Source organism: Carassius auratus, chromosome 23 (genome assembly GCF_003368295.1).
Source record: "Carassius auratus strain Wakin chromosome 23, ASM336829v1, whole genome shotgun sequence".
NCBI classification, from domain to species: domain Eukaryota; kingdom Metazoa; phylum Chordata; class Actinopteri; order Cypriniformes; family Cyprinidae; genus Carassius; species Carassius auratus.
Window position 1 is genome coordinate 12,351,902 of NC_039265.1, and position 24,288 is coordinate 12,376,189.

Below are 24,288 nucleotides of genomic sequence, written 5' to 3' on the forward strand. Positions count from 1 at the left end.
GCGAAGCAGAGCTGCTGTCTGTTGCGTCGCTGCTCGGTTTAAAGAAACGTTCCGTTGGACTAAAGCGAGTTTAAACTGCGGCCTGGGACGGGATTCAGTGGATGGTTACGGAAACAAGGAAACAAGTCCGACAAACTCGGGTAAATTGCTCTTAAATTATATTTTAGTGTTCGTAGTGTGGGAAAGATCGCTGTGGCTGCCCCTTTTGTGCGAATATGTGGCTGTGGAGAGTCTACGCGAGTGTGTGTGTGGCAGATTGAGATGCTAACACACAAAACAACACGATCACGCTAACATATTAGCTTCTGGAAAACAACACGATGATATTTATGTGTTTGTTTGGTTATGTGGCGTGAAAATGGTTGTGTGAATTGATTGTGGGCTCTGATAATGTGCTGATAATATGTGGTGTGTGTGTGTGTGTGTGTGTGTGTGTGTGTTCTAGGACTCTGTTGTGAACGTGTGAATCCAGTGTAAACGGTAGAGACACTTTCACTGGATCCAGTGCTTCTCTCATCAGCTTTTATTGTTTGTGCCTTTCTGTTTTTCATTAGCTCCGGTGTTTCTCACATCAGTTCAAGTTCAGTTTGTTGCTGGATTGTGGATTTTAAAATCTTATATTTCACAAATCGCTTTAGTAAGAGGTTTATAGTGTTTGTTAGTATTTATGTTTGGTCCGCTTATATTAATGCGTTTATACATGCAATTATATATATATATATATATATATATATATATATATATATATATATATATATATATTTATTATTATTATTATTATTATATATTTTATTCAATGCATTTTATCTGCATTGTTACTGAATAACCACATTTTCATATGATTTCATAAATCTATATTTAAGGAATAAGATGTGCTTCGGTTATTAAATACTAAGTAAATAAAAAAAAAGACATGTTAATGCAGAAATGACTTGGGATTTGTAGCTTGTTTATTTAATTTAGGGGAAATAAGCAGTGTGGTATTTAATATCATTCGATTACATTTAATCCTATAGGAATTTTGCAAAACAAATCAATGCAGTTCAAAGTGCATCACATGCAACAACTGAAACTATAAAATGTGCATAAATACACTATAAATAGATAAGTTAAAATAGATGACAAAAACAACAATAACAGTACAGACTGAATTACAGATGCACAACAATATCAGGTTTGATCAGTTAGCATGTTTTAATTCAATACTTGGATCTGGTTAAGATGATAGTATGGTATTTGTGAACTTCTAATTCTTTTTTTAGAAATAAGTCAGGAATGTTTTACATTTTTCCTCAGGCTTTGTATAATAAATGTTGATCTGTGTTTTTAAAAACAACAGCTTAAAAAGCACTATTGATTTGATCATTAAATAATTTGAAACGATTATCAGCATCAAACCAAACGTTTTTGTCTTTTATATAAGTTTTTTTTGTTTTTTAATAATTGCATGATCTTACTGAAGAGCTTGGGCACAGATCCGTCTGTTATTACAGCGATTGTTAGTGGCATTATGAGTGTTATTGAATCTCTTCTTTCAGCTTTATTAGTTAGTTTTTGTCTGGATCAGATGCTTGCTTAGGGCTCAGACTTTCAAATAAGACCAGAAATACGAGACGTCTCTTTGCTTGTGATGGAGCAGGATTTCACCAGTGTTTTCTGCAGTGCAAATGCTTGTATGTGTATCAGTTGTGATCAAACTCGTAGTAAGGTACTCCATCTGTTGCGTTGATATTTCTCAGTGCCACGGCCTGAAGTGTTGTATTTCAGTGGGAACGGCTACAACGTCATGCATCTCTGTAGTCTTTAGAGGAAAAACGTACATTAAAGAGCACTTAGGAAGCATTGCATTTTTAAATATATCATTGCATATTTCAGATCCGTTTGTAGGTGAAACAGCAGTGTGTCGCATGCCTTTTTCTCCCCGTGCATGATCTGAGACCAACTTTGCCCTGTTTGGCGTCCACTGTGTTTGTTTTGTGTCAGAGCGTAGCCTTTGCTCCCTCTGATATAAATCTTTTATAGTCATTTAAAGGGAAAAACCGCTGCATTGCAAGAATGGTTGTGAGCTTTAAATGGCACACGCGTCAATTGTGGTGGTGTGCTGTGAACATGTGCCTCACACACACACACACACACACACACACACGGGAGGCTTTTCCAGTTCAGGGTGGTTGTGTACGAGACTGATCGTGCCTTTCGTAACTGTGTGATTAGATATCTTTTTATGAGCGTGTTTGAATTGCACATCTGTAAACAACACTCGCGCCAAAGACACAATGTGCGTTTGATGCCAGTTGTTGAAAGGAGGACAGAATATGCCTTCTGTGTTGTAGTATTTTTTAATTTTATTTTTTTACCAGAAAAAAAGTTTATTAAATAAAACAATTAATTAAAATAATTCCTAATTTGGAGTTTCTAAACACCGAACCTTGTTGAATAGAGTCTAAACTACTGAAAAACTACCAAACCAGATCTTTAGTTTTTGTTTCTTGTTATTAAGCAAACACTACATGAATCTCTTTTTACCCTTTTTTATTTTGTCAACAAAAGTCTGAAATACAAGTAATAAACACTAAACAAGTTTAAATTGTGTTCAGCAAGTATAAACTATTGAAAAACTTCAAAATCAGTTTTTTTTTGTTGTCGTTATTTTATTATTTATTAAGCAAACACTACATGAACCTCTTTTTAGTCTCTTTTATATTGTCAACAAAAGTCTGAAATACAAGTAATAAACAATTTATTTTATAGTTTTATAATTTATATTTAAGCAAACACTACATTAACCTCTTTTTATTTGTATATATTTACAATACAAATCATTGCAAAGCAACTTTACAGAAAAATACGTTTCTACAATATTTAGTAGTAGCTTATAAGTGGTGACTGTCAGTTTATGCGCATATTAAACAGGAATTTTCTGAAAAAAATTATACATGTAGTCAACCAGATGATGGACATTATTAACAGCAATTATTATATGATGCAGTTACACTTGTAGCAATATTTTTCTGTTTCATGTTTCCAACAAAAGTCTGAAATACAAGTAATAAACACTAAACAAGTGAAAATTGCAGCAGAGTTTAAATTATTGAAAAACTACAAAAAAAATGTATTTTTGTTTTATTATTTATTTTTATTAATAAAACACTTCATGAACCTCTTTAGTTTGTTTTATTTTAGCAACAAAAGTCTAAATTGCAGATTCTAATAGTAGGCTACATTGTCTTCAGGAGACGATAAACTACTGAAAAACTATTTGATGATATTTTTTTAGTCTGTTGTATGATTATTAAACGAGATAAAGTACAAATAACAATGATTAATAAATTGAGCATTGAAAAAGCATATAAAAAGCTTAGTCTAATTGAAATGCAATTCATTTTTAGTGCATTTTATTAAATTGCAGTTGTTTAACAAGCCTATCCTGGTAATATAGAGTCATGAGTATAAATAGGATTGCTTTGATTTGTAATTCATTAGATACAGCATTAAGGCGAGTGTTGATAAAGCTGTGATAAATCATCATGTGCAGAAACGTCTCGCTGTGAACATCCCCATCCAACAGACGCGAGTATTACAATCACAATCAGACTGAAAGAGAAGATTACCCTGTAAGGTGAGCTGTGGGATCTGATGTTAGTTATGTTCTTGTGAAACAAATGAAAGTTGTGGATATAGTCCGGTATATTGTTAAATTTTAAAGCTAGTTACAAAAAACGAAACAAGAGAAATTGCATTAGAGGGGTTACATTCCTGGAAAAGTACAAAAACAGCTGTTGTTTGTTTGTTGTGAAACTAACTACTTGTTTTTTTTTAGTCTGCTGTAGACTAAATTGTTCAAAAGACAGTTTCTAAACACTGAACAAGATTAGATCAAGAGAACTAAACTACGGAAAAACTGTTTTAGCAGTGGAAATCTAAATTACTTGTATTTTAGCTACCAAAGACTTTTTATTGTAATTTATCTATGTTTATACGTGTGTATTTTGTTCACATCTTATTTTTATTATCTGTGTGTTGTTGTTGTTGTCTTTGTGTACTGGAATTGTATGTGAGAACATACTTGGCAAAAAAACTTAGTTGATAAACACTAAACAAATGTAAATTATGGTCAAGAGAAGCTAAACTACTGAAAAACTACAAAACAAGCTTCTTTGTTGTTTTTTATTGTACTATTATTAAAGGGATAGTTCACTTTAAAATTAAAATTTGGTATGTTTTAGCTTACTTCAAAGGCATCCAAGATGTAGGTGTCTTTGTTTCCGCAGTATTTCCCATTTTGATATTTTTAGGTCAAACCGTTCTTGTCTGTGACTCATATAATGGAGGTCTATGGTCACCACCTCAAAGAGCATGAACAGAGGAGTCCAAATTAAAGCATTCCTCATCGTAAGTACACACTGATGGTCTAAGACACGAAACGAGCGGTTTGTGTGAGAAAACGGTATTTATATCGTTTTTTTATTTTTGCATTTAATAGATGTATATAATAGGTTTCATTTAAACTACTTTTCTTATGTTATCATAAACCTTCTAAATTAAAACTTACATTAACAGAAACAGTCAGCTTTTGCCTTTTCTTTTGCATTTAAATCTTTATTACAAGCAATCCTGCGGTTAATAAAGGACTTTGATTAAGAAAAATTTGACTGTTTTTTTTCTGTAGTTTGTTATATTTATAATCAAGCAAACTGCAACATGAACTTTGTTTTTAGTTGAATGTTTTTTAGGAACAGAAGTCTAAATCTGTCCTGCAGTTGATAAATGCTGAACAAGGAAATTTTGTTAAAGTCGGCATGAAACGGAAGTTGAGATTGTAATTTTTTCCTTGCTGTGACGTATATCCGAGTTAAACGGCTTCTGAAATTAGAAAAAAATGTAGGGCGGGGCTTGGTTTCGTCCATCGGGGAATTGATTGGATCGTTTGCAAACAAAATGAAGGCAGATTTGAATGCTAGTTTACATTCAGTTGTGGAGGATTTCTCTCCACCGTTACCCTCCCGTCCCATGAAGGATTTTTTATTGAGGAGCCCGGCGACGAGAACGAGGACGAGGAGCTAAATTTTCAAGCAGGAATCGGCACCATATTTATACGAGCCTCCCGCAAACCAAGATGAGTCGAGTGAAGTTGTCGGTCAAGTTCACCCTCAAAAGTTATCTGAGAGGCGGTGCAAAAAACAAGAAAGACACACATAGCCACACCCTCATCGGCTCTGGCCGCACCCTTTCGCCATGGCACGTGACCGAAAGAGAAAAGAGGTTGTTTCGAGGGGGGATGGTAGGGTAATGTATTTGATTAAAGATTATAAGGGTACATGAATTTAAAAAAAATAATGAAGTGCACAGATAAATCATTTATAATAAACACTACAATATTACATATAAAAAGAAGATTTGTCAAATTTGATTTCATGCCGACTTTAAAACGAGACTTAACTACAGGAAAAACTACAAATTCAGACTTTTTATTTCATTGTTTTTAAACCGCTTCTTTAACTTTTTATTCTGTTGTATTTTACTAACAAACAGCTAAATTGTAGTTGATAAACACTGAACAAGACTAAAATATGTTCAAGAGAGGCCAAGCTACCGAAAAACTACAAAAACAGTTATTTTGTTGTAGTTTTTTTGTTAGTAATTAAGTACACGGCTAAAAAAAACGTCCATTTTAGTCTATCGTATTTTAGCAATAAATAACATAAACCCTGTACAAAACTAAAATATGTTCAAGAGAGGCCAAACTACAGAAAAACTACACTACAAGCTCTTTTATTGTAGTTTTATGTTAAGTAAACCTCTACATGAACATTGTCTGATCTGAAATAAACACTGAAAATCTAAACTGCAGTTTCTAAACCCCGAACGAGTGTAAAACATGTTCAAGAGAGGCCAAACTACAGAAAAACTACAAAACTATGTTTGTTGTTGTTGTTGTTCTATATTGTTGTCATGGTAGGTTCATGTAGCGGTTAGCTCTTTTTTTTTTAGTTTGTTGTTTGTTTAACAAGAAAACACCATAAGCAACAAACGTCTAAACCACAATACACTGCAGTCGTTAAATGCAGAATGAGTAAGTCGTCTTCATGACATGCTAAACGACGGCTGAAGCATGTTTTTGGTGTGCATGCGCTCCGGCTCTTAACGGACCACCCAGACACCATGAGGTCTCCACGTGACGCTGCTCAGCGAGATAAAACCGTTTAATGACGAGTTTAGCATTCCCACACTAATCACCCCGTGATTGCGCAAAGTTTTAGCAGCAAGGGTCCTGGAGCAGGTTCTTTCCTGGAGGAGCGTAATGGTTCCCACATGGGTCGCTCCACGCGGGACGCTGCTCTTGAGTTACCGCGAACTTACAGGAAGTCCTGCTTTAATAGTTCGACTGATTAGTCGTTTCCAGGGGCGATGAGAGTCATGAGACTGGCTATTAATGCCTTCTACGGTTTATTAGTGTCATTAGCTGAACGTTTGCTTGAATAATGCAGTGGTGGTTGTTAGTGAGATTTTATTTTGTTAATTGCTCATTGTTAGTGTTAGTGCTGTGATCAAACGTCTGTGTATTAAAGTCGAGTGTGTAACAAGCTGCAGCATTTGAGTCTTCGAAAAAGACATCAGATGCACAATTTTCACCGTAAATAGCACAATAAATCATATGTTAACATGTTTGTAAGTTTATATAAGGCAATAAAGCTGGGTATTGACACATTTCACAGATATATATATTCCCGATCGATCTTGGGATCGAAAAAGCAATAGGGGTTTGTTAAAATAAAAATTGATTTATAAATATTAGTCTCACGTTTTATTTACAGAAGATATATTCAAAGTCAAGTGAGATCATTCCCATCTACTGCCGTTGACGTCTTTATATTTGAGATATAATTTGCTTTTCACGCTTCATTTAATCAGACGTTAGCTTGCGTCTAGACAGATGCATTTCGCCACTGCGCAGGAATGTTCAATGTGAAAGTGATTACGTGAGTTAGGATGATGGGAATCTACCAGAGAGGCGCGGCTCCTCGAGCTGTCAATCAACCGAAGACACGCCCCCTCCTCTGCAGGGACTGGAAATGATGCACTAGAGATAATTTATGAGACTGGAGAGTTTAAATACAAGATCACGTGATGTGTTTCAAGTGCACGGCAATCATAAATGTGAATATTTTATGTCGTTTTTCTTTCGTTTAAGTGAACGCCAATACTCTCTTTGTCTCTGTCTCTCTCTCTCTCTCTCTCTCTCTCTCTCTCTCTCTCTCTCTCTCTCTCTCTCTCTCTCTCTCTCTCTCTCCCTCTCTCTCTCCCTCGTTCACTCATGCTGTGGTTGTCAGGGGGCGAGGGTTGGGCTGCCGCGCTCTGATTGGCTGTGTAACTCGAGCCCTGAGCTTCTGATTGGTTGCTGGGTAACAAGCCCCCGTGTTTGCTCTGCAGTGCCCCTCCCCCGACAGGAAGCTGCTGATGTGATGGAATCTACAGGATGTTTCGAAGGGAACATGAGGCATGTCTGACCCCATTCACGAACTCCTCTCGCTGCTTCTCCTCTTTCTTTCCGTCTGTTTTTCATCTTTCATAGTTTGGTTCCCTTAGAGACATGGTTTGGGCTTCTTTAAAGAAAAAAAGATTAGCATGTTAATGATAGTTTGCGGGTTACCTCAATTGTGGTGTGCCTCCAAAATACCTTATTTATTACAGTTAGTGTTTCTACTGAAAAATGTGAGCTCTGCTTTAAAGAGTATAAAAAACTTTATAAATATTTGCCTTTCTTTGGAGGACAGTTATATGATTTATTTCAAAGAAATAAATAATTTAAAGAAAAAACAAAAAACATATATATTTGAATTTTATTATTAGAGATTTTTTACATAAATACATTTTTATTTAAAAACATAATTTTTTTCTATTTTTTGATGAAATAAAAATGTTGACTTGTGCAATAATGTTAAAGTAAAATAAATATGTAAATAATATAAATGCTTTAAAAAGTTAAATTAATAATTTACACAATATTTTACAATAAACCAAATTTATAATTTACAACATTCATAGAATAATGTAATTGATTCATATTTTATTTTTCTGAGTGGTTTTACCATGGTGTTCTTTGAAGACACTCTCACTATTAATATATATACACGTGTATGGGAATGTATTATCGTGGTAAATATCTATAGTACCAGTACAAGGAAGTGTTCATGTTCACTGCATAGTAGATTCATATCAGTGCAAATAACTACAGAGCTCCTGTTGTTCTTAAAAACGAAAGCAAACTTACAGGAAAAACTGATGGCCTGAACTTTACCCCAAATACTGACGCCGCACACATTCACATTCAGCATGACCAAAGGCTTTCTGGGACACTTTAGCATCTGTTTATTCCTCTGAAACACCCCCTATCTGTACATTTACACTCTTCTTGTTTCTTACAGTGCATACTTTTCAGAATTTATTAGATTTTTTTATTAATGTTTTTATGTGGTGTTATTGTTTAAACCATTACTCTAAACTATATATATTAGTATTTTAATCTAGTTGTTTTTTGTGTTAAACCATTAATCAGATACGTTTTTCCTCTTAAAACAACATTATTTATTTATTTATTTATTTATTATTATTATAATAATCATAATGTAGTTGTTTCTGGTTTAAGTGCTGCTGTACCTTTAAGATGCATGACCAAGTAAATCTGAATATGTAAATGAGCTCTGCATGCATAATTAAGTTCTCAGAGGATGCAGGTTTTCTGTTTTGGAGTCAGATTATAAAGAGACTGTTCTTCCAGACACACACACACACACCACACACACTCTTGGCCTGGCAGTGGCTCAATCGTCCTTGAGTTCGAGAGCGTCTTCACTAGCGCCAGAGGCAGGAAGTGAGAGTGAGTGGAGAGGAAGTAGTTGAGCGAGTGTTTGTGTTTGGACTGGACAGCTGTTCCCTCGCTGCTCTCTCTCTGTTCGGCAGCTGTTCTTCACTTCTCTCTGGCTTCGTCAGACTCATTAAGCCTCTGTTATTCTGCTGCGCTGTTGCTATTTCAGACACAGAACACTAAATTGATTGCAGAATGCGCCCAGTTTCCTCTGACTTTACCACCGTGATGGAAATGTTCATCAGTTTATTAATCCGATATGTTTATAATGAGCGATGTATGTTTCTAGCGCACGATTTCACTAATTAGTGCCTTTACTCTGCAAATCATATCTGATCTAAAGATTGATGTAACTTGAACAGAGAATATTATCTTGATTTTGTTTTTCTTAGCTTATTGGTGAAGTGTGTTTTAAAGAATAAACCTCGTTCATGAATATATTTAAAATAATTGTTATTTGTTAATTTTGTTACCTGACTGTCTTAGGAATATTTTATGATTTATTATTAGATAATTGTTAATATTTCATTTATACTTATCAATTTTAATTAGCACTGTCAATTGATTAATCACATCCAAAATATTTTTTTTTCATGCATAAAGTTTGTGTATGCATAATATATATGTTTGTACTATGTATATTTATTTTTATATATATAAATTTCCATGTTTATATTATATTTAAATATATATTTTAAATTTAAATATAATATAAGTTAAATGGATATAAATATGTAAATATTTTCAAAAAAAATTGTGTATACATATTAATTTATTTATTATGATTTATTAATGTCATTGGGTTTGTATTTTTGGAACTACATTAAGTTCTTTAAACAAAAATGTAATTTCCCAAATAGATTTTGGGATAAAATAAGACGTTTTTTGTGGGATCGTTGCTCCTCATCTAAATTAATTCACGATAAGTTTCCACAAACGTCCTAAAGATGAAATTCTATCATATTTTCTAGCAACACTTTGCTTTTATTGGGTTAGATTGAGCTGGAGTTATTTGATGTAATTACAGAGGGAGGTTTTCTTAGGCCCGAGTGCGTTCAGGGCTCTGTGCTGGGACCGCTGCGTTTGTGAGACTCGTGTTATTCTGCAGTGAATCTGAAGTGATTTTATCGCAGCTGGATTGAATTAGACGCTCTCGAATAAATCAGAAGTGTAAGCTCGGAGATCAACAGAGATTGGTCTCAGATCCAGAGCGAAAGCAGCGTGTGAAGCAGGTGTTCAGACGGCAAGATGTTTGTCTTCTCCTGGCATTTGTTTGTTTGTTTTGTGTTGAAACGAGAGCAGCTCTATTTGCCAGAGACCTGCAGCGGCTTGTTTTCATATTTCTGTACATATCACAATTGTTATGAGCCTAAAAAAAAAAAAAAAAAGTGTTCAGTATTTAGACGGCTCAGATTCACATATTTGAATTGCATGCATTTATTATACAGCTTTAACTTTTATTAACATTTTTTTAAAATAAATTAAAAGTGTTAAAATTATAAACCTATCAAAATAATATAATATAAAGGAAGAGGTGAACAAATATGATAATTTAAATAAAACTAGTACAAATATAACTATAATGTAACATAAATGTTGATTATTTAAATTTAAAATCTAAAAATAATATACAAATACAATTCTAAAAATTTTATATATTGTAACCAAATGATTAAAACAAAAAATTTGAATAAAATATATAATTGTTTTTACATTTTTAAATATTTATTTTAAGTATTAAAGTCATTTTTTTTACATATATATGTGAAAATATGATTATTTATATTAAATGATTAAAAATGTAAAGTCCAATAGATGCAACAGTAGTTAAAAAATTGCTTCTTTTTTGAGAGTGCAGAAATCTTATTTATTTATAAATGACAAATGCATTGAATTAAGTTTATTAGCTGTATTATGTAAGAACTGTGTAATCCAAATGCATGGAAAAAATTGCATAGATCTTAAATTCAGGACTAAATCTTTTTAAGAGAGTCTCATAACATGCAATGCTATTTTTACACTGATGCCATTGGTTTGTAACGAATCATCTAAGCTATTAATCACTTTATCACTCTGAAATGCTAGCTCTAGATGTCATCTGCTGTTTACAGATGGAAAGCTTGAAGAGGAAATCCATGTGTGTTAAACGCTGGAGCGTCTCGAACCGCAGGAGTCTAAGAGCTCGTAAACAGACCGATGGAGAGAGAGAGAGAGAGAGAGAGAGAAACTAAACAGGGTTACACCACAGTACTCGACTGAAGACAGTCACAGTTAAACCGGTTGTGTTTGTCATCAGTACAGGTCAAGCACAGGGTCAGAGGTCACTTAATATCACAAGGATGGTTATATATTATACTCCATCTCTGGTCTTTTATTAAGAGCACATCGTCTTGTGTTTGAGCTGAAGATAGATGAAACACATCCTCGATGGCTGGATGTTTTTCTCTGATGTTCTTGGGTCCGTGTGAGTCTGTATTTAGCGCGGTGTACACACAGTTCTTGCGGTCTGACGGTGTAATTTGCTCTGTTTGTGACTGAAGAGTCACGCTCACACTCAGCCCAACAGTGTGTTATAGCAGCTAACACACAGATCCACTCTGTGAGAATAGATCTGGCTTATTAACAGTGTTGGGATCCAGTGTAGCTGCTTCCTAAATAAAGGCAGCCTCGATGATGTCACCAGGAAATGCAAGTCTTCGTAATTCATGAAGCTGTGTGAGGAAACATCTTTTTAATTAATGAAAAACAGATTTGTTTAAACGCATTGCTTTTAATTAAAAATTATATTGTATTATAAATAAATCTATTATATATTTTTATTAATATTTAAGAATTTAATTAAATATATGCAGTAAAAGGCAAGTATTGATATATATGCATACATATTAGTTGCACTGCATAAATGATTACATATGTAATATAAAATATTTATATAATTATTTTGCACTGCTTTTAATTTAATTAAATAGATGTTAATATATTATGCATTATTTATATTAATTTATTTAATTTATACAATTTATTACATATAAAACAACAAATATTTTTAACATTTTATGTAAATATAAAATTTGTTGCGCTGCTTTAATGTCAATGCAATATTTAATCATAATAAGCATGCATTATATGTATTCTATTAATTTATTATTTTAAAGATACAATCTAATATATACTGTATAAAGCAATTAATACAATCATTTAATTTAAATAAATTCAGTACATGAATATAAATATGGAGTGTGTATATGCATGCAGTTCAATAATAAATCAAGCTGCTTTTGATTGACTGGAGATCTTGAACTGCTCAGAGAATCCCATCTTTCCCTTCTTCTCCTGCTCAGTAACGGTGTTCAGTGGTAAAAACATCAATTAGTGGAGCGGGAAATGGGTTGCCGTGACAACAGAAGCTGTTTGCCAAGGACAGTGCAGATAAAACATTCCGAGTAATCCGCTCGGAACGATCAGGAAAACTGTGTTTGTGATCCGACCCTAGCAACAGTAACCGAAGGGGGCGGAGCCATTTCAGAATCTGCTCTGTTGTTCGTTTCTACAGATAGTGTGTTGTGTCGTTTATTTTCCAGCTCGTTTTCCAGATTATATTTACAGACTTTTGGAAATGACACGGATTTCATAAACCTGTTTACTTCATATTTTCTTGACTGCGTCATATTTGTTTTAAAAGTTAATTAATTTGAATTGTTAGATCATCATCGAAGGCTTCATTCATGACAAAACAAACCTCTCTCTCTCTCTATCTATCTATCTAGATATAATATTCTTTATTTTGCTATACATTTAATATATGTAATGTGTACAAATCAACGTTTAAACAAATTATATTTATATATATAACATTATGAGTGTTTTTACCATGAGTTTCATGCCAAAAAAATGTTTTTAGTTAATTTATTAAAATATTCAATATTAATATACATGTTAATAGTAATATTTATGTACAACATGTACTTATAATAACAATATAGGCTCATGTAACACATTTTAAAATATATTTTTCAATATGAAGGTGGAAACTTTCTACAATAAAAATAAATCCTGTTTTTTGTGATCATGTTTTACTGTGATAACTAGCTGTATTTGTAGGTTTATTTTTTTATTACAAAATAACCCAACTGCAGTTTGATTGAGAATGCAGAATGAAAACACTTGATTTGTGAAAAGGGTTAAAAACATGATTTGTGTTCAGTCCGGGGTGATGTGTCCGGGTCTGTGCGGTTCAGGAGTTCCTGCTTGTTATCTGCTCTCATCTCAGTATTTAAGGCCGGACTGATGGTTTTTGTGTGGTTTTGACTGCACTGATATCATCTGAGACCGTTTCACAATCCAGTTTGACTGCTGTATTTACACCTTTTACATGCTTAGACTTGCATTTACATTTGATAAATATTAGAGTTATATTAGAATCACTTCTGAAGATCATGTGACACTGAAGACTGGAAAATTCAGCTGCTCCTATGTTTTATTAATCGTGTTTATATATAGTGTTTTATCTTTATTATATTCTTTTATTATCTTTGATGTCTTTTATTATTCTTGTATTATCTATAAACAGAACTGTTTTTTTTCTTTTTTTTTATGTCTTCATGTTTTCATTGAGTTTTATTACACACACACACACACACAAACACACACGTGTTTAATAAGGGAAAATAATCTTTTTGATTGGAATTAATGATAAATTATTTTCAAGTGAAGTATTGATTTAATTTCAGCTTCACTTTCTTCATAATATTTGTGCATAATTAATTTATATGTAAATTTTTAGTGAAGCATTTGTTTTTCTCAATGAAGTAAACATTGTTTTCATTTGTTTTAAGTAACTATTAAAGTAACGTGTGGTTTCCAGTGCTATATTTCTCACATTAATACACTCCTTACTAACAACACTGTGGGAAGAAGTTACATTTGTTTTTATTATAATTATTATTATTATTATTATTATTATTATTATTATTTCTGTAATTTTTGCCAAACCTCAGATGTAGTTAATTGCATTAGTATGGTCTCATTTTTGTGTAATATTTTTACTATTAATACAAATAAAGTTTTTCCCCAAAATAATATACATTTTGATCTAAGTAGATCATTATTTCTTACGGATTTGTTATTTAAACAGTTTTACATATTTTATAAAGATCTTGCATTTTTATTTTTTCATTCTTTAAATCATTGGTCTTTTTTTTATAATTTCTTAATTTTTGTTTTTTAGAATCTTGTTTTTTTTATTGAAAATACTTGCATTTTTAAATGTATTTTTTTTTGTATTTTATTTATTCTGTATTATTTACATTTTTTATTATTATTGTTATTTTTGTCAAAATATTTTTTGGCCTTATTATGCAGCTCTACAAAAATCCAATATATATATAAAAATATATACATGAAAATTATCACCCCAGTTTTGATCAGAAACACTAATGAAAGGCGATCAAGCCCTGGTGTGTGTTCAGGGCCCAAGCGCTCTGTAGCTGTTCGCTCATGTGTTGTTCAGTGTTTCTCTGTGTGTTCCTCGCCTGGGTTACAGTTTGAGTTTGGCCTGCGGTGGTCTGCTGTCTTGTGTAATCAGGTTTGGTAGCGAGCCGAACATCTGCGCCGGTGTAACAGTGTTTGTGCAGAAGCTTGTCCTCGACCTGTTCACCGTCTCACATCTGACCGAGCACACCTGCACACTGTTAGTTCTGCTAAATACTGTGCTATTCTGAGATCTCCTGCCTCGCAGGCCACGCCTCTCCAGTAGAGCCCCGCCCCCTCACGCATGACATCATCAGCCTCGTTCAGAGCACACCACCAGAATTTGATCTAAACCAGTAAATAACTAGTATGTAATTATATGTTTATATTAGTGTGCTCAGAAGTGAGAGGGAGGGAGTGTTTGTTCACAGGGTAATAATGGTGTTTCCTCCCTGAACGGGCCCCTCGCTCCTGCAGCTACGAGTCTGTTGTGTTGCTAGCGAGCGCTAAAGTTCAGCGTTCCTGATGTGCAGATCTGGGTGGAGCCCAACACTTGGAAAGCGCTGCTGCTTGTGTTCTTCTGGACGGATCTGATCTGGGATCAGCGTCGAGGCGGGATCTTTCCAGGATCTGTTCCACAGCTGCTGTGTGCTTCCAGAAGAGACGCCTCCTTCATAATGTGATTTAACTTTAGCAAGCACTTGCTTTTCTTCCTTAAAGATGACGAAAAACAGAACAGGGGAATGAAGGATGAGTGCACTGAGAAATCTAGAAATAGATGTTTTTACTCACCGAAGCTGCGTTTATGTGATGTAAAGTGAAAACAGTAAAATATATTATTCTAATGTAAATCATCTGTTTTCTGTGTGAATCTGTTAAAGTGTAATGTATTTCTGTGATGCTCCGCTGTATTTTCAGCATCATTCCTCCAGTCTTCAGTGTCACATGATCTTCAGAAATCAAAAAGAACTGTACTTTCAAAATAGATTTTTTTTTCTTCTTCTTATTCATCGAAGAATCAAATGTGGATCATGTGACTCTGAAGACTGAAGAGAAAAGGTGCTGAAAATACAGCGGAGCATCACAGAAAATAAATTACACTTCAACACAGATTCACACAGAAAACTGCTGATTGAAATCATAATAATATTAAAAAATTTTGCTGTTTTTTCAGTATTTTTGATCAAATAAATACAGCCTTTATGAGCAGAAGAGATTAAAACATTAAAAATAATACTGATCCCATAATTTTGAACTGTAGTTTCCCCCAAGTTATTCTGTTTTCCAGATGTTTCTCTTTTACCCGGAGAAGTGTGCATTGATTTTAAGGTTCACGGTGACAATATATTTCTTCATGAGGAAACAAAAAGCACACACACACACACACACACACACACTGATGTGTATTCAGGTCTTGCTCTCGCTGTGCAAAACAAGCTGATCGCTTCCAGGAACGACCTGCAGAATAACACACACATATTATTATCACTATGATGATTATTATCATCGCTGCCAGAAATGCTGTCAGCGAGAGTATTCATGGAAACCGGATCCTGTGCATGCTCTGTGTCTTTCCCTCCGCTCTCGGCGACCTTTGACCTGTAGATGCTCTTTCGAGCGTCTGTAACCGTATCTTCACTCGCTGAATATTCATTGTTCCCTGCACACCGGCGTGAATCCTGCTGTAATCCACACCATCAGCGACAGATGGAGAGTTCGAGCGATAGATCAGAAGTGCTGCATTGTGTCTCATCAGTGGAAGTGAATGGGTGCCGTCAGAATCAGAGTTCAGACAGCTGATGAAAAGTACTCCAGATGTTAACTGATGGACTGGAGTGCTCTGGATTATTGTGTTGTTTTTATCAGCTCTTATTCTGACGGCACCCATTCACTTCCATTGGTGAGTGACTGATGCAATGCTGCATTTCTCCAAATCTGTTGAAGAAACCAACTCATGAACACCTTGGATGATCTGACGTTCATTTCTGAGAGAGCTTTTCCTTTAATTCGTGCTAATGCCTAGAGTAGAACCGAACAGATTGAGCTGATGTTTGTGAGTGGATGGAAGCAGCTGCTGGATGCATAAATGTAAGTGATGTCTGTAGATGTGTCTGTTGTGGGTTCATCACACTCTCGCTGTGTTTCAGTGATGGACCTGATGGCCGTGAGCACGTCTGCGACGGGTCAGGAGGAGTTTGACCGCAACGCGCCGCGGATCTGTGGAGTGTGTGGAGACAAGGCCACCGGCTTCCACTTCAACGCCATGACCTGCGAGGGATGCAAGGGCTTCTTCAGGTGAACACTGCTGTCAATCCTGAAAAATAAGATGAGTCACAGACATATTGTGTGGCACAACGTGTTCAATAATCAGAAATGATTCATATCTTCATGATTTCTGAAGATCATGTGACACTGAAGACTGGAGGAATGATGCTGAAAATACAGCGGAGCATCACAGAAATAAATTACACTTTAACAGATATTCACATAGAAAACAGCTGTTTACATTCGAATAATATTTTAGTATTTTAGTTGAGTGAGTTTTTAATAAATGCAGCCATAGTGAGCAAGAAAAGTTGATTTGGACCGCTTTAAGAAATGTCATTTAGTTATGACTTTGACTAGTTATATTACTGGTGTACAATAATAATAATAATTACAATATTACAGTACAGTAACACTAATACAGTGAATAAAACCATTTAAACTTTATTTTATAAGCAATATTCCCTGTTTTTATTTTAACCATAAACTAAACGTTCAGCACGTTCAAGCTTTCATTTGCTTACATTTTTAAACTGCATTAAATATTCAAAATTAAATGCGTTGATGTTTGTTTAATTAAAACCATTTTTGAATTTGTACTAAATCATAAATCCATAAAAAGAAAATATGGAAATGTCATGTTTGGACCGTACATACTTAACACTGTTTTGCAATGTCTTTTTTTTTTTTTTTGGACATTATTGATATTTTGGTTACACAATTAAAAAAAGTACTATTTGTGACTGGAATGCTTAAACCCACAGGAAGAACATTCTTCCTAAAATATATTATTCAATATATAGATTTTACTAGTAAATAAAACCTGTGTCCTATTCACTGAGAGAGACGCTTATGACAAAGTAAGGAGAATTTAGCATGATTTATAATCCATATTGTAATGCATAAACCAGTCTTTATGCTGTAGTGTTTCTCTGAGCGAGGAATGGCTGTGATTATTCCGGCTCTGATCCCACTGTTATTTTCATCCGTTAAATCTGCTCAAAGGTCAGTCGCTCGGCGTGATCCACGTCTGGTGTCTGCAGCTCGTTAGACGCTTGCATTCATTACCCCTCACTGTTCTCACTGATACTGTACCTTTAAGAGTCCCGCCCTCTGCTCTGATTGGCTGATACTGTACCTTTAAGAGTCCTGACCTCTGCTCTGATTGGCTGAGCTCTTTAAGGCCTGAATGTCATTGCGAAGTAAATGTGGGCGTCTGAAAATTATTAGATTAAATTTAATTATTAGTAAATTAAGTTCTTAAAACTTTTATTATTTTAAGGAATTTTCAAGTGAAAGGTTTTCAGGAAACCTCTGTTGTGCAGCAAAGAAAGTTTTACAATTTTATTAGATGAAAATTATTACAGTTAAAAATGATTGAAATGCCTTAATTTGATTACCAGCATTTTTAATAAGTTTGTATTAAATCATAACCCCCCCCCCCCCACACACACACGCACAAAAAAAGAGAATTTCTAAATAAATAAACAATCTATAATAAATTAAAATGAATATAAAATTATTCAAATGATTAATTTAAGGTTTTATGAATGCAAAGTAATTTATTAATTGTGATGTAATGCAGAAAACATTTAACAAAAAAAAATGTAAACTGTTAAAAGATAAGTGTTTCAAAGAATGTCATGTTAGTTATATATTTTCTTTGATTTCAATTAATTTTCTGATAATGAATTTAATTATTTTAGCAATTAAAAAAGGAAAAAAAAGGAATTTGGGAAGAACTAAAACCGAGAAAAAGAGAACCCAGGAAAATTAAAAGAGAAAAAGTTAAGTTTAGGAAGAAATAAAACCAATTCTATACGGCCCTAAAATATAATGTTTGGTACTATAAATGTGATATTGTAAGATTTGTTATATTTAATTGTCATTAAATTCACTAACTTTCATGAGTGTTTCTTCAGATGTCAGATGTTGCACCGACTCTGTTTCATGTTTATCTCTATCTCTCTCTCAATTCAATTCATATTGTTTTATTGGCATGACATACTAGGGTACATATTGCCAAAGCATTGTACATATGTTCATATATCCATAAACAAACAAAACTCTCTCTCTCTCTCTCTCTCTCTCTCTCTCTCCCTCTCTCTCCCTCTCTGTCTCTCTCTCTCTCTCTCTCTCTCTCTCAGACGGAGTATGAAGCGCAAGGCGAGCTTCACCTGCCCGTTCAATGGGAACTGCACCATCACCAAAGATAACCGGCGTCACTGCCAGGCCTGTCGTCTGAAGCGCTGCGTCGACATCGGCATGATGAAGGAATGTGAGTGTCACACGCCCTGAGAGCTGACCGGGGTCAGAGGTCACACATATGAAAGAACCCACTCGATGCTGTCAGACCAGAGACACAATCATCACAAATATTTAGTTATTTACATTGATTTCTCTTATCTCAAACACATAGATATATTATTGCAACAAAGGTAGTGTAATGCAGAGGTACTGCTATATGAGCTATATAACTTTTGGTTTGCAAACACTTTAAAATTGATAAACATTCATTCTTTTTGGCTCATTAAAAATGAATCTTGCTGCCGCGTTCTGGATTAATTGTAAAGGTTTGATAGAATTGGCTGGAAGACCTGCAGAGAGAGAGCATTGCAATAGTGCAGCATGGACAGAACAAGAGCTTGAACAAGGAGTTGTGCAGCATGTTCTCAAAGAAAGGGCTTGATCTTCTTGATGTTGAATCAAGCAAATCTGCAGGATCGGACCGTTTTAGCAATGTGGTCTGAGAAAATCAGCTGATCATCAATCATATCTCCAAGTTTTCTAGCTGTTTTTGAAGTTATGGTTGAAGTGCCTAACTTGATGGTGAAATTGTGATGAAACGATGGGTTTGCTGAGAAGAGAAGTGGTCCTAGAACTGAGCCCTGAGGCACCCCAGTAGTTAGATGATGGGACATCTCGCCTCTCCAAGATACTTTGAAGGACTTTTCTGATAGGTTAGACTCAAACCACTGGACTGCGGTTCGTGTGTTGCCCTTTCCCAATATGTTTGACAAATACATAATAATTAAATCATATCTATATAATACATTGTGTTCAATAGCAAGGTGTGGGGGCAAGAACATGCAAACAAAAAACTGCATCCAAATATCAGTTTTCTCCAAATAAGAAAACATACAAATGCGAGTTGTATGAGTTTCTTTTAAAACACATGGTTTACATAAAATCTTTTATGTATTTATTATTTGAAATCAAACTAATAACCCTGTTTAGGAAAAGGACATCATACATTTCACAAAAAAAATGCATCTGAATTATGCAATGAAAACATATTTAACAGTAATATACATGTCCTTGACAGGGTGGACATATCTTATGATTTATGCTTCAAATAATGGCCCCAAATTATCTGAAAAATGTGTGGGAGCTCAGCTAATATGTTTCTATAGTACTTGAGTGTCTACTATTTATGACATAAAGCAAAAATATTTGAGTATTTTGAGGACTGAAAGGCAGTATATGGTGATATTGACCCTAAAATCACATTTTTAATTCTCTTTATATATAATATGTAAATAAATGTGTGTGTGTGTGTGTGTGTGTGTGTGTATATATATATACACACACTTTTATGTATCCATATAATTTGGTTATACATTTATAAAAAAAAAACATAACTTTTCATATCATTTTTAAATATATACAATTAAAATTGAGATTTTATTACATATATTTATTACATATATCTGAATTAATTCTTAATTTATGCCGCATATTAATTTTTTTTTTTTTAATATTTTTCAATTCTATTTTAAATATATATGGAGAAAGGGTTATTATATGTAATTATGTGTTGATAATAGATAATTCTTCAGATTAGAGAAGTTTCAGACTCTTGCACATATTAAACTTGATCAGTGAAATCTGATTTCTCTTTCTGAAACTATAACCGAGTGCTTGTTTATATATATATTTCTGAGTCAGTCAGTGCTTATGTAAGATCATCTGTCTTTAATTTAACATATGGCATATTTCCATATGAGAGATGTTTTGAGGGTTTGTCAGGGTGAACCCAACCACGTTTAATAACTACATTTTAGTATTGTTTTAACAACTGCGTTTTCTTTTTTTCTTTTGAGGTGTTTTGAAGCAACACACACACACACACACACACACAGTTCATCTGAGGAAAACAGCCGCGGTTTCCAGAGAGAGAGAGAGAGAGAGAGAGCCAACAATGATGCTTTTTCTCCATGAAGTTGCACAATGAGCGACCCAGATTTATTCAGACGTGGGTGGGAGTCGTGGGGAAGGCAGATCGCTTCTTTAAGAGAAACGGATACGATCGCATATAAAAGAGCTTCTTTGTGCGTCGCGTTCAGTCAGCCGAGGACAGCAGGTCAAAGGTCAACGCTGTTTGTTGCCAATAAGATGCTTATCTCACACCTCAGAGTGCTGTGATGTCATCGTGACATCATCGGGACGTGGGCGGAGTCAGATGTGATGTTTGTGATCGCTGGATTCGTTAAACAGGACTGTTCACCCATATAATACAGTTACATTCTCCTTAACAAGATTTGCTTTTTTATTTTATAATTTATTTTAATCGTATTATTAATAATAATTTATTATATATTTCAGTTATAATTTTTTTTAATTCAGTTTTATGTTATGAGCAAAAAGTAAAAAAAAAACATAAAACAATATTATATATAATATAATGTTACATGATTGCTGTTTTGTTTTTATACAATTAAAATACCAAGGTGTATTATGAAATACAAAAATGGAAAATAATTTTTTATTTTATTTAAATTTATAACTTAATTTCATGTGAATTTAACTGACAGGTCAGTTTATTTTATTTTATTTTATACAAGTAAAATACAGAGGTCTATTATGAAAAACAAATGAAAAAAAAAATAATTTCATGTGAATTTAACTTACAGGTCTTTTTCTTTATTTTAATTTAATTTATTTTTATTTCACACAGGTAAAAAAAAATTAAGGTCATTTAAATTAAAATTTCATATTTAAATTTCACATTTATATTTCTTATTTTATGTAATATGATAATATATAATATACAGTTTATTTTATGTATTTTTGTACAAGTAAAAGTTTATTTATATACCAGGAACATATTATATGAAATAAAAAAAAATTAATTATGTATGTGTGAAAAAAAAAAAAAAAAACTATATATATATATATATATATATATATATATATATATATATATATATATATAAATCTAATTTGTTATTGAACATGAGTGAAAAGAAAATGTGTGCTCGTAATCTTTAATGGCAGGACATCCTCTGCGTCTGTCAGTTGTGTGTGAATGTGTTTTTGGGAGAGCGCGGCGTGAGTAAGAGACAGATGGCAGGCGCTCCGGACGCCACGAGACCGGCTCCCGCTCCGCTCCGTTCGGCTGTCAGTCAGCGTCTGTGTTTACTCTGCTGCCCGCTGGGCGTCTGAAACACTGCCACCCTGCACCTTCACAGGAGCCTGGAGACGGAGCCAAGATCAGCATCACGCTCCCACACTCAGACACTCACAGCTTCACATCAGCCGCGCTGCAAATAAAGAGATTACGCTCCGTTTGAGCTCGTTGCTACTCGGCAGAACTGGAGTGTATTGCTTCAGAAAGGCCTGAAATGTTCACAGGGAATTAATGAGTCAGTGTAGATTTAAAAGAAACGCACTGGATGAAAGAGGGCATTCTGGGACAGAAAACGTCAGTGTTGACAGAAGGTTGTTTGGAAACATTAACTCGTTAATGGCAGTGTTATTTTCAGTGTCATTTAATGTGCTGTTGTAGTTTTTATTCATTTTTTTAAATTAGTTTCTATCTTAGTTTTTTTTCTTTTTAGTTAACTTTTTAAGTTTTGTTGTTTTTAGTTACATTTTAGTCATTTTATTAATAAAAAAAAAGTTAATTTTTGTTAATTTGTAATAATTTTAGTCATTTGAAAAAATGTGTATACTTTTTATAAATAATTCTTTAATTACAGAATTTTGGTAATTTTGTTTTGTTTTTGTCACTTAATATATGCATATATTTCTAATTACATTTTAAAATAATTAATGGTTTAAATTAGTTTTTATTTTATATTTTCCACTTTCATTTTTAATTATTTTTTTTTGTCCGTAGTTTTTATAGTTGTTTATTAATGTTTTGAATTAGGTTTTATTTGTATTTGCATTTTTTTATGTCTATATAGTTTTATTATTCTATTTTTTTTTTTATATTTTCTAGATTTTTATTCTATATCTATTCCATTTTTATTTTTATTAATTAATTTTATTATTTTCTCTATTTTTTTTTTCAAATTCCATTTTTATTTTTATTAATTTCCCTTTGTCTGTATAGTTTTTTATTTATTACATCTGTATAAACTGAATGAGAAATGTTGCTTTTGCAACTAGCTGAAATAATAGCTGTTAAAAAGCATTTAATAATAATAACTAGCCTTTTTAAAATATTTCATTTCATTTTTTTTTTTTTTTATGTCAAGTAATGCAATGTTGTTTTTTTCAGTTAGTGTTAATAGCCCAGGCTTCTGGAAAAGCTTCACTGTTTTAAACCCCGTGGACTTGTGTGTTGAGATCATTAGTGTAAGAGCTTGTGTCTGTGTCTCAGTCATTCTGACAGACGAGGAGGTGCAGAGGAAGAAGGATCTGATCCTGAAGAGGAAGGAGGAGGAGGCGGCGAGGGAGGCCAGGAAACCTCGTCTGAGCGAGGAACAGATGCAGATCATCAACACACTGGTGGAGGCGCATCACAAGACCTATGACGACTCCTACTCCGACTTCGTCCGATTCAGGGTCCGTCTCTGCTCAACAAGGCTTCCTTCATTTGATCAAAAATACAGACAAATTCTGAAATATTTTTAGAATTCAAAATATATAAAACACAAAAATATATAAAAGTATGTATATTATATATTATTAAAAGTATATATATTTTCGCCATCATTCCTCCAGTCTTCAGTGTCACATGATGTTCAGCAATCATTCTAAACTGAAACATTTCATTATCGTTGTTAGAAACATTTTGATACATTTAATCAACATTGATACATTTTATTTTATTGTATATTATTATGATTATTATTTGGAAAACTGTCGTAATCGTAGTATTTTGATGAAAAGATGCAACTAATCCAGTGATTATAAATGATTCCCGATGAACAAACACATTTGTGTTGCTGCTATTCCAGACTTTTTTTCATGTAGATGTAGTTTATTTTCTTTGTAAACACTCGATGTGTCTGAAGGTTAATGTGGCTACTAAAGGCTCTCCTTTTACAGTCATTTCATTTACGAGCAGGATTCAGACTCGAGTTCTCCTCGTGAAACCTGAGCTGGAGTTCATGATGAGTGCTGTGTTATAAGTGTAATTATTTTAAGTGTTGTGTTCTCTCGTGGAGGCTCAGTTCTGAACACATCCTGTGGATTTCCTCTCGAAGAGTTTGTAACATCAGATGTTTTGTGTTTAGCCTCCGGTTCGTGAGGGTCCAGTCACGCGCAGTGCAAGCCGAGCCGCGTCTCTTCACTCGCTGTCTGACGCTTCGTCAGATTCATTCAACCATTCACCAGGTAACACACACACACACACACACACACACACTACTAGTTCTACAGATCGGAGTACTTGTGTTAAACGACACACTTTTTGACAGCGCTGATAACGTTTCTGATGGATAATACAATGATAT

At 33.7% G+C, this 24,288-nt stretch overlaps 1 protein-coding gene across 2 annotated transcripts in view; it reads left to right on the forward strand.

Annotated features, from left to right (window-relative positions):
* The window catches only part of LOC113041353 (vitamin D3 receptor A), a 43,506-nt gene continuing 19,218 nt past the window's right edge, over positions 1–24,288 (forward strand). The window contains exons 1-5 of one of the 2 annotated variants that reach the window (XM_026199825.1): positions 1–140; positions 16,483–16,630; positions 18,748–18,878; positions 23,211–23,395; positions 24,070–24,169. In XM_026199825.1, the coding sequence (XP_026055610.1) occupies positions 16,485–16,630; positions 18,748–18,878; positions 23,211–23,395; positions 24,070–24,169 (562 nt within the window). In that variant the 5' untranslated portion in view covers positions 1–140; positions 16,483–16,484. The remainder of the gene's footprint in view (positions 141–16,482; positions 16,631–18,747; positions 18,879–23,210; positions 23,396–24,069; positions 24,170–24,288) is intronic. The other variant, XR_003275384.1, reaches the window with a different exon arrangement.